Source organism: Salmo salar, chromosome 10, assembly GCF_965601325.2.
Source record: "Salmo salar chromosome 10, fSalSal1, whole genome shotgun sequence".
Lineage (NCBI taxonomy): Eukaryota > Metazoa > Chordata > Actinopteri > Salmoniformes > Salmonidae > Salmo > Salmo salar.
In genome coordinates, this window is record NC_138300.1 from 99,374,861 (window position 1) to 99,387,276 (window position 12,416).

At 43.1% G+C, this 12,416-nt stretch overlaps 1 protein-coding gene across 1 annotated transcript in view; it reads right to left on the reverse strand.

Annotated features, from left to right (window-relative positions):
* Window positions 1–6,491: 6,491 nt before the first annotated feature.
* Window positions 6,492–12,416, reverse strand: part of LOC123728309 (low-density lipoprotein receptor class A domain-containing protein 3) — a 147,483-nt gene continuing 141,558 nt past the window's right edge. The window contains exons 5-6 of the mRNA XM_082957291.1: window positions 10,478–10,871; window positions 6,492–10,277 (exon numbers count right to left, since the gene is read on the reverse strand). Of these exons, the coding sequence (XP_082813417.1) occupies window positions 10,076–10,277; window positions 10,478–10,871 (596 nt within the window). The 3' untranslated portion in view covers window positions 6,492–10,075. The remainder of the gene's footprint in view (window positions 10,278–10,477; window positions 10,872–12,416) is intronic.

The window sequence follows — 12,416 nt, forward strand, 5'->3', positions numbered from 1 at the left end:
ACTGAGCTATCCAATCAGACCAACCTTACTGATTGAAACAATGTTATTGAAACTACATTACCACTCACACACACGCAAGAAGCCCTTTCCTCTTTTCAGACAAGATCTCTAACAAGAACTTATTATATATATATAATTATCTGTCTCTCTGTCAACCAATCCATCTATCCTTTATTTTCTCTTATTTTCTTTTCTATGTAAGCCCATAACCCAATAAATGGAGTATTTTATTCCCCAGAGGTGACCTCTTCGGTCTCAAGCCGTGGCCTCCTCTCTGCACCTTGTACTGTGGAATGTCCAGACACAACCAATCAATGCTGACTTCCCCTCTTCGATCCTCTGCCTCTCCCCCAGATCTCCACCTTGCAATGAGGAATTCACTATTCCTTAGGGACACACAAACAGCCACACATCTCCCAGGACTGTCCCTAAAATCTCTCTCCCCAAAATCAAAAGTCTTCTCAGCCCCATTTGACACCAATCCCCTCCCTAACACAAAGAGTGACAGTGGTGAGTGCATTCCCTCCCTACTGCAGTCTATCAGGCCAGCCGGGGGGCTTTGTCTCTCACACAGACCACCCGCTGTAAGACAGACACCACACGCCACACTCTCACTACCCAGAGACAGCTAACATACCTCTCCTTGCACATCCCGGATGGAAGGGAAAACTAAGACAAATGCCAATCTTACGCCCTTCAGAAATCCATCAGGGCCTAGCAATCCACTGTTTGCAGCCCAGGAGAAACAAGCCTTTAGGATTTGCCAACCTGCTGGCTAAAGCAGGCTCATCCAGGCTGGTGGTTGTCACCCAGTGCCCAAAAAGAGACATTGGCGGTGGGTTGTGTGGGGACAAAAGTGGCCTGCCCTGGGGATTAGCTATTAGCATGCTGGTGTATGTTTAGGCCTGGTCTGATTGGGGAGGGCAAGAGGCAGGGACCTGGGCTATTCTTAAGCTGGGAATTGTTGCTGTTTCAGCTGCAATTTTATTTATTTATTTAATTTATTTCACCTTTATTTAACCAGGTAGGCAAGTTGAGAACAAGTTCTCATTTACAATTGCGACCTGGCCAAGATAAAGCAAAGCAGTTTGACACATACAACAACACAGAGTTACACATGGAGTAAAACAAACATACAGTAAATAATACAGTAGAAAAATAAGTCTATATACAATGTGAGCAAATGAAGTGAGATAAGGGAGGTAAAGGCAAAAAAAGGCCATGGTGGTGAAGTACATACAATATAGCAAGTAAAACACTGGAATGGTAGATTTGCAGTGGAAGAAAGTGCAAAGTAGAAATAGAAATAATGGGGTGCAAAGGAGCAAAATAAATAAATAAATAAATACAGTAGGGGAAGAGGTAGTAGTTTGGGCTAAATTATAAATGGGCTATGTACAGGTGCAGTAATCTGTGAGCTGCTCTGACAGCTGGTGCTTAAAGCTAGTGAGGGAGATGTGTTTCCAGTTTTGGAGATTTTTGTAGTTCGTTCCAGTCATTGGCAGCAGAAAACTGGAAGGAGAGGCGGCCGAAGGAGGAATTGGCTTTGGGGGTGACCAGAGAGATATACCTGCTGGAGCGTGTGCTACAGGTGGATGTTGCTATGGTGACCAGCGAGCTGAGATAAGGGGGAACTTTACCTAGCAGGGTCTTGTAGATGACCTGGAGCCAGTGGGTTTAGCGACGAGTATGAAGCGAGGGCCAGCCAATGAGAGCGTACAGGTCGCAGTGGTGGGTAGTATATGGGGGTTTGGTGACAAAACGGATGGCACTGTGATAGACTGCATCCAATTGATTGAGTAGGGTATTGGAGGCTATTTTGTAAATTACATCGCCGAAGTCGAGGATCGGTAGGGTGGTCAGTTTTACGAGGGTATGTTTGCGTTTTTCTGGATTTTTTTGTTGTTATTCTGTCTCTCACTGTTCAAATAAACCTACCATTAAAATTATAGACTGATCATTTCTTTGTCAGTGGGCAAAGGTACAAAATCAGCAGGGGATCAAATACTTTTTCCCCTCACTGTAGGTCTGTAGCAATTTGGGTCAAGAGTGTCCCCCCCTTTGAAGAGGCCGCCTCCCTGAGTTAAGCATACATCCAAATATATGAGAGGATCATGATTATCTATCGGTATGTGGTTTTTGTGCTGCACTAACATTTGGGTTTTAGGAATTACATTTTCTCAAACAGGAAATATGGTATATAAATTAATTAGTGTATTTGAATGGTATGTATTAAATACTTTTAAAACAAATGACCAAGACTTTATTGATGATGAGGATTGACACCTGCAATGTGTAGAGGACATGTGAATAATGAAGGGAGGTAGCAGTTGTACTGTCATTGACACAGAACAGTAGCCCTCTTCTTCCTTCAGTAGGTAGTCTGGGGCCATCCACACTGCACAAAATAGAGTAGAACTGTAGCAGAACCCAAACCTATTGGTACAGAGACCCACCTATAGCTTGTGGAGCTTTGTTATTTTACACTAACACACACACACATAAAACCAATGACTCTGGCCAGGATGCTATTTTTAGCCCAGACCTAAAACCCAATTAAGCCAGGAGAAGCTGCCATAGGGAGATACTGTATGAAGGTCCTGTCAGCGGCCTGGAACTCTCAGATAGACCAGAGCAAACACAGCTAACTGGACCCATACATACACACAGAGACTTAACACTCTGGATTAGACTGGAGCAAGGCACAGATCTTTAAACAAGAACAGTGGCAATTCAGGCTTGTTTTCTACAATCCCAGTCTGTGAAAATGGGGGAATGCTGATAACACCACTTTTAGCTGTTTGGGTGTTTTCCATAATAACTCCTAAACAAATAGAACAGTGGTCTGGCTACTGATCTGCTCTGTGAGACCCTGGCACTTAGACTGGAAACAAATAGACTGCTTGATTTAAAAAACAAATCTGTCTGTGTTCCTGTGTGTGTTTTGAATGTGAGTGTGCGTGTGTGTGTATACAGTATGTATGAATGTGATTAACGCGTCTGATGTGTGTAATCATGTGTGTGTGTACTGAGGCATGCTGGTTGGTGGCTGAGCTTGATGCTGGTGTGTGTCAGTGTATGATTGTGTCTACTCTAATGTGTGTGATTGAGTTTGTTATTTTGGGATTGTGGTGTGTGTGTGTGTGTGTGCTTAGCCTCGCTGTCCGGTGGCTGATAATAACACGAGACTGTGTGTGTTTGTGGACTTCTTAGCGTTGGGCTTTCCCACCGTGCTCAGTGCGTCTGAGCTCTGTGTGTTTTGGGGTTAAACGCGTGACTCTGCCAGCTGTTCTATTCTCCCCTCTCCCAGTCTCCTAGTCCCCCCCCCCCCCCCCCTCAGAGGCCTGCTCTTCATCTGATAAGGGTCCAGCTCGCCAAGCCCTCAGCGAAGCCCATCAGAGCCACGCTAACAACACACCCTCCTTCCCCTCTCCTGCCCCTCCACAATCACTACATTTACATGAGAAAACACAGTCTTATGTCCAGTTCACTGGAGCTATGGATGAGCAGCCCAGTAGAAGACTGTGGGCTGTTTTTGAGAGTGTAAGTGAGTGGGAAGAAGAGTGTGTGTGAGCGCAAACGGCAGATACTTCTTACCTTATGCCTTGACTCTTTTTAACATGAACACTTTTATATTCATAGATGATGTGCTGCTTTTAGTGTCTGTGTCTTTATTGTGTATTTATTGTTGATGTATGTTTTGGGTGGTGCAATCACATTTAGCCTCTGGGGGATGAATACATTACTATCTTAATGTGTGAGAACAGAAAAGAGAATTTTGAGATCATTTGTTGGTATTTACTGTATGTATATTATTTTGCAATCATGAGATGGAACTACTAGAGTCTCATGACTCAATAATGCATTTTTCCAATTATTTGAAAGGAAATGGGACATCAGCCAGCTGCATCACACATGAGGTGCATCCAACAGCCATGGACGGTGGTAATGTAACACAAAGGAGAGTCCAGGAGCGAGGAAGCCCTTTCCCCTTAGCTATTTATCCTGTCAACCTGCCAACTTTTTATAGTATCTGCATCCTCACACTACCACCACAATCATTACCACCACCATCATCACTACCACCATCATTACCACCACCATCATCACACTACCACCACCACAATCATTACCACCACCATCATCACTACCAACATCATTACCACCACCATCATCACCATCATCACACTGCCACCACCACAATCATTACCACCACCATCATCACACTACCACCAACCACCACCATCATCCCTACCACCATCATCACCATCATCATCCCCCCCACCTCAGCACACCACCTCCATCAACCAACCCCAGCTCCGCCATCATACCCCGGGTCATTAAATCTGAGTTATGGGCTTGCTTTCATTTCCTTGGGGACTCAATGAAGGTCATCAACTCCAGATCATGGGCCACACTGAATCAACACTTTGTCTGTGTCTCTGTGTGTTGCCACGCCACCTCTCATTTCCCTGGGTAGCTATTGGATGTCCGCTCTCCTCCACACCAGCTGTCTGCTAGGCCTGGTCTGCCTAACCCTGATCTACAGATTACAAGGTCCTAGTGGAGATGGAGACACAGGACAGAGAGAGAGAGCGAGAGAGAGTGTGAGAGACAGAGAAGTCCTTTAATTAAGGCTTGTGTGGCTGGGTTGGGGCTACGCAAACAGGGTACCCCGCCATCAGTGTTTGGGTAGAGGGGAGAGAGAGGCAGAGGGTGAGAGAAGGGAGAGGGGGACAAATAGTTAGACACAAGGACAAAGGGGAGAGGGGGACAGAAAGGGATGAGAGGGTAGTGAAGGGGAGCCAGGGAGTGGGGGAAATAGAAGACTAGGGACAGCCTGATTCAAAGATGTTATGATGCTATCTGTTGTGTCATAATGTGATGGGGAAAGAGGGGTGAGGAAGGCAAGGTGGGGGGCCTGGGTGTTCAAATAATACCTTAATAAGGAGGAATGGGTGACCGGCCCAAAGGCAATATACCCTTTCTCTATGACTTTATGATTTCATCAATGTTTTCTTCAAATTCAAACCCTTGACAAATATTTGATGTTTTTCCTCTTGTGCCCTGATATCGATCAAAGCATAGACATACTAACACTGAAAAAAACGAAAAAATACATTTGATCATTGTTACGTTCCCCAGTTTCTGTGTTGTTATGGGTTTGTATGTGTGTGTGTTTCAGGAAACGGCTTCCTGGAATCCTAAAGCAGCTGATTGGTCGGCCCCATTGCTGATTGGAGCTCTGGCCCTCCCTCTCGTCAGGGGAAACAGCTGTCTCGTCAATTACCAACTCCTTGTCCAGCTTGAGAAAAGCCAGTGTTCAACCGGAAGGAGAGCTTCTTTTTATGTCCTATGTTGGTTAGTGAAAGTTTTGTTGATATTATTTTGTAGCTGCTCCTTCAGAGGTATGTCATTAGGACTTACTGTGTTTGGTTATTGAAATTGTTCACGTAAATTATTCTTTAATTTGTTCACAGGTGGGGAAGGGGAACTCACATTGGGAGTGTTTAGGCAAGAGGCCTGCGGGCATACATAACCTGTAGTATTTAATCTGCCTATGTACACTAGGTAAGACCTGGGTGGACCACCCCATGCATTTCGGTTAGCGCGCCAGGTGGTACTAAATGTTAGGTAAGAAGTGGTAAGGTAGGAGAGGGGACCCTTTCATTTTTACTTTCTTTGCTTTGGTTCCGTCCAGCCCCTTTTCCCCACTTTACCGTGTTAAGGAATAATAAATTCCCTGTAAATGGTATTTTTCTCTGCCTCTGTCTTTCCCCGCACCTACGATCACAAACTTTTTCACTCCACGGTGAGTTGAGATGTAACAGGGTGTTGCGTTCCCACCAAGAGGTGTATGTAACAATCATATATATTTTTGAATGTGATTGTTTTCAGTTAAAATGGTCAAAAAGAAACATGACTTGTTTGCAAAGAGCAATTTCTCAAGCAAGAATTTTGCAAGGACTGTCTGAGAGTGATGTAAATGGAGAGAGGAACACTGAAAACTGTATTTTATTGGCAGAGAGGTTTGTAACTTCTTATTGGTCTAACGAATTACCGGTGATGTCTCCAGGCAGGCCAAAACCCCATCTGACCAAAACTGAAATGTGAGCTCCTACAATATCATTTTTACAATTTCAGTGTTATTCCAACCTCTGTGGAAATATAAAACAGAGGAAAATCCTGTTTTTAATAAGAGTTGTATGAACTAAGCATTCATCTCATGTTTGTCTCCAGTTTAATGAGAGAGCCTTTAGGGAGAGTTTGCACAAACCTGCCCACACATACTGTAAAGGTGTAGACTTCAAACAACAGTTGGTCATCTATAACCCAGGCCAATTATATTGTATGGAAAGATTGACATCTGGTGGTAGGATAAGTGAACTGAATCCCAGGCACAATCATGTGAAATAAAACAATAACTACACTTTACATAGATTATGATGGGAAACAAATACTGAATTTTGAGAAAAACCCTTGACACATCATTGAATCAGAAACACTTTATATTACTTTCAATGTACAGAATATATTTCATTAGAAACAAAAAGGTGGTGTCATCATTAATAAATGATAAACACGAAACATAAGTCTCCAACAGAATGGAACAACAAATCAGTAATCACTGTCACAAACCAAAAACCAAACGGATATAGTGACGTGAAAAGTGTAACAGTGTGTTGTAACTGAAACGCAACAGACCAGGGCTTTATTCATTAGTGCAAACCATAGCAAAATGTTTTCCAACGGAAAAGAAAATCACTTTTTATTGGACATTTTCAGGTAGTCCCTCCCTGTTTCAGCCTGTTTGCTTCTGATGGTTCCTAGTGAATAAAACCCAGCCGTGAGCAGATTCATCCTGAGACTGAGTATCATTCTCCAGTTATCTAGTGATGAACAGGATTTCCCCCTTTGTATAAGAGTAATACTACTCTTCATTCTCTAGTCAGCTAGGTATCTGAAACAAAACGAGGCACAACACTGTTTTTGGATGTGACTTTGGAGAGTAAGGCTTATCTTCTGGGTTTTATGGGGATGATGAGTGATAATCTTTGGTTTCTATGTTGTTTAATAATGCCACCAGCCTGATGACTGCTGGGGATATGGACAAAAGACAGAGGTACCATCCAAAGTAGCACGTTTCATAGTTAAACATGATTATATTAGTTTAAAGTCGAAATATGCTGCTTTTAAATAAATCTCTCTCTCTCTCTACATACATGGTCACATGAAACCCTTGACAAGTTCTGAAATGAAATGACACGACAACCACAATACATATGCACAGATCCTTCAGATAGGCGTTTCACCAGTCAGTCAATTAATAATACTAGTTACTGGGCGGGTGGGAGGGGGGCAGACAAACAGACAGAGACAGAGAGACAATGACAGTCTTCTCTCTAACATCATCTGTACAGTCGAGACATCTGTCATGCAACTTACACATTTCTAAACATACAATGAATTGGGACACTTAAAAAAAAATTGGAGTCATTTTCTTCTTTATCCAAACAAACATTATTGGGTGTCAATTGAATCGGTCAGATAGCTATGGTGCAAATTCAGAAAAGAATCTGCATAACAGGATAGAGCATTTGAGGCAGTTGGGATCCTATGATCCTTCCCCGTAGCTCAGTTGGTAGAGCATGGTGTTTGCAACGCCAGGGTTGTGGGTTCGATTCCCACGGGGGGCCAAGTACGAAGAAGAAAAAAAATTGTATGAAATGTATGCATTCACTACTGTAAGTCGCTCTGGATAAGAGCGTCTGCTAAATGACTAAAATGTAAAAAAATGGGATCCTGAGTCAGTCGGGATCCTATGAGTCAGTCGAGATCCTATGAGTCAGTCGGGATCCTATGAGTCAGTCGGGATCCTATGAGTCAGTCGGGATCCTATGAGTCAGTCGGGATCCTATGAGTCAGTTGGGATCCTATGAGTCAGTTGGAATCCTATGAGTCAGTTGGAATCCTATCAGTAAGTGGTTGAGTATGAATCAAAGAAATACAGTAAGAGAGACATTTAAATCAGGTAAATCAGTCACTTCTAGAGCTCCATCCAAAAATGATTGTCTAACTTTACTTACACATGTTTATTTTAGTGAATATTTCTTAACTCTTATTTTTCTTAAAACTGCATTGTTGGTTAAGGGCTGGTAAGTAAACATTTAATGGTAAGGCACATGTGACAAATAAAATGTGATTTAATTTGATTTGCCTCAACAACCCAGTAAGGACATTGATCTGATACAATTCTGTTTAAATAAGCACTACAAAGGGTTAACATGTTAATATGTATGGAGTCATAACTGTATATAATGAATGTATTTAAATGTAATTCGTGGAGCAAAAAATACCTTTTCTGATTGACATATCGCATAGATTGAAATACACCAATACTATGACCAACCATTTGTGACTATCAACAATTTCAGTTTGTCAGGAAAAACATGGAGGTAGATGGTACATGGTGCAGTCAGTAACACATAATTATGGAACCAAGGAGGAAATGGCTGATCTTTTTGTTCAGTGACTACATAAGAGCCAATTGAACAGCTTCTGTAATTAGTTACTGACTTGAATGATGTTTTTAACTTGAGGAGGATCCCAAATGCTTATTTCAATCTACACATTTGTGTTCCAAGGTACCAAGTGGAAGGGTCTTTGCTCGAGTCCACAGGAGAAGCACTTTATGATGTATTCTCTATTGTTAGATATTCTAGCTGTGGGGATGTTCTCGTCATGCACCATTTGTTTTCCTGCCAATAAAGTTACTACTGATGTATTTCTACACTTCCTCTTTATGCACTAATGAAAATGAATCCTTAAATGTATTTTTCTCTTCCCTGCCAAAATGTTTGTCTTGTGCTCTCAGGCAGCAGAGTGTAACATTAATAAACATGAAAACACTAGTCAGACGAGAAGTTCAATCTGAACATTCTTCTCCCCTCTGCCAAAGAGTCTGGACAGATATAATATCAAAATAAACCAATATGGACTGTCCTCATGGGCAGTAGAACATGACCTTAATAACATTTTGTCAAACTAGACCCTGAGTGGGACAGTAGACAAAGTCGTTAAACTTATATTTGAGTGCTTTGAAAAGGTCCAGATACCCCGAAAACTAACTTTCTTTGGGACCTTACTCAGTAGGAGTATTTTTTATCCAAACGTTATCTTCCTCAAATAATACTTCCATTTGAGTTCATGGCAAAACATGAATTACTTGTAAACCCAGCCATCATGATAAGTGCTCTATGACAGAGAAATACAGTTATCCCTATGAAATGAAAGAGATGGCCAATGAGAACAGATTGAAGAGAACCAGCATTGTGCAATATGGATGGGAGGAAAACGTGCCCCATATCCATGTGTCCACTACCCACATGTTTCTGTGGCTAGCTGGTTGTCCTCATGTGCTAAACTGTAACATTACAGATCTGACCCTGTATCTCTATGTTTGCACAGCATATACATCTGCTACTGTAACTGTAACACCATGTGACATTTGACCCTTTATGAGTACCACAAACAATGTTAGTTACTGTGAGTCCTACTACATTGTTAATGCATAACTGTACTATAAAAGTTGACCATCCATCCAGTCAACACAACCAAGCTACGGGATCTCGCACCAACCAGGGTCTTCACCAGTTCAACAGGAGATGCATAGTGTTGAGAGGCTGTGGTAGTTTTTATTTTGTTTTATTTTAGTTTCGACCCTTGAAGTTGTTAAGCACACTGAGAAATTAATTTATAAAAAGCACTATATAGCCACAGATGAAATGCAATTGACTGATGATTGATTGATTGAATAAGTGAGCAACCCAGTCAGGGGATATGTAGATAAATCTCCAGCAGAGGGTGCCAGCATATAATAGCAATAAATCCAAGTGCCTTAGTCAGTCAGTTGTAGTTATCGATAGACTATAGCCTTGTCTCTCATTCTCACATTAGGCAGGACAATCCATTGGGTCTTCGCAAATTGAACAGCTCCTCTCTCTTCAGCCTTCCACAGCCCTGAGGCTGGGTATTGTAGTCCTATGTACATGCAGTCATCAGAGGAGGACTACAGCTAGTCCGACTCTTCTCTGGAGCTGAAGCTAGGCCAGGACATGCCTGGGGCCACAGTTCTGGGTGTGGGGGGCTCAGAGGAACGTGTGCTGGGCTGAGTGGAGGGCTCTGTGGGGGCTTCATACTGGGGCAGCTCTCCTTCTGACGGCAGCTCCCCGTCTGGGAGGTAGGGAGGCGGGGGAAGGTCAAACCAGGGAGGCCGGCTGGAGGCATGATGGAGAAGGAAAAATAGATACAGGAAGAAGCACACACATAAATTAACAAATGATGCTCCGAAGTATTCTGAAATCAAGTTTAGAGGCAGATCAATCCAAAAAAACATTTAAATAGGCAAAGCTACAGTTGGCAAAACGATTAGTCTCACGCTACTCCCTCCAGTACAGTACATTTACTGTATGTCTACCTGACATCCAGCACGGCCTGGGAGTAGGAGGGTGGCGAGTCCATGGATACGTCAGCAGGGTAGAGGGTCCTAGACAGCATATGTAGCCCTTGTGGACCTGCACTGAACTGGGATTCTGCAGACGGGGAGGTGGGGGAGAGGCCAGGGCCAGCTGGGTGGATGTGTCCCCGGTCTAGGATGACCACGCGGGATAGCAGCAGGGGCTGATGGTGGTGGTGGTGGTAGGAGGACCGGACCTCCCGGGGCAGCAGCACGCTGCGCTTCCTCTGGTGGTGCAGAACCAAGGCCAACAGCGCCACCACCAGGACAAAGATGACAGCGCTGCCGATGACTGCGTAGGTGATGCTGGGGTAGTTGCGGTAGTCCAAGGTTACAAAGTCCTGGCCTGGAGCTTCTGGAGGAAGGAGGGAGAATAGAATAAGAAGGGTTAAGTTTTATGCTACTGTCAAGTTTAATATTATAATGTCACATTCATAATTGTTGAGGAATTTCAGTTGTACCCAGTGGAGAGGAGAGCAAGATGTAGCTCTAAGGGGCAAATTGGAGAAGCAAAAACCTTTGCAGAGTTCAGGAACTTACAGTATCTGAGATGAAAACAGAAAGCAACACTACAGGGAAACTCTGATTACTGCTCTAGAGGACGCGGCAAAACACACACACCACACACACACACACACACACACACACACACACACACACACACACACACACACACACACACACACACACACACACACACACTTGCTTGTCCGCACACACACACCAGAGAGAGTAACACTTAGGAACTCACAGCTCAGGATGTGAAAGTGAATAGTTGGTGGTCAAAAACGGAACAGATGGAGTTGCCACACTAATAAGGAGCACTGTGCCTTATTATTCCAGATGAGTGGAAGGAATGGCACTTAAACATTTCCTCTGATAGTACTGGCTGAGAATTTCAATCAGCTGCTGATTGAAATTCAGCTGCAGAGATAGGAGCCCGGTAAGGCATCCATATTAGGACTTACCGGTACGGAATCTTAGTACGATTGACGGGTTCGGTATCCATATTAGGACTGACTGGTATGGCACCCATATTTGGAGTGGCGTAATGCTGCTTTGGTTTAGCGGATTACTGCTCTGAGGCAGAGAGAAGAAATCACATTGACTGGCTAGATGAGAATCAAGACCAGTCCCAGTAAGGCTTATACATTTCTGTCACAGTCTGAACAAGACATTAAGGAGTAGGATTACTGGGGTCCTTAAGGGTGCTATAGCCAATCCCATTACAATTCAGAACACCCCTATACGTTTAGAAAATATCCATATTGGCCCAGCACATTGCTTCTATTGCACTCAAAAGATTGGATATGTAATTCAAATATGTAATTCAGATATGTAATTCAAAGCCTGATTACAACTGTAGAAGTATGAGCACCTCTTTTACGATCTTTTACGATAGTCTGCATCTGTACAGCAAATGAAATTAAGCAATGTCAGTAGCCCACACAGAATGTGCTGATTGCTATCCACTTTCAAATCTGTCAGGCTTTGCCAGAGTTGTTTGAACGCTACCTGGCTTTGAGAGGCAAGGGGGTTTTGTATTGTTGTTTTCTCAGGTTGAGATTCTACCTACTCCATATACTGTACCTTTAAAAAAAAAGTAGGGGTGTGGATCAGAAAACCATTCAGTATCTGGTGTGACCATTATTTGCCTTATGCAGTGCAACACATCTCTTTTGCATAGAGTTGATCAGGCTGTTAATAGTGGCCTGTGGAATGTTGTCCCACTCCTCTTTAATGGCTGTGCAAAGTTGCTGGATATTGGTGGGAACTGGAACACGATGTCGTACACGTCGATCCAGAGCAAGCTCAATTGGTGACATGTCTGGTAAGTATGCAGACCATGGAAGAACTGGGACATTTTCAGCTTCCAGGAATTGTATACAGATCCTTGCGA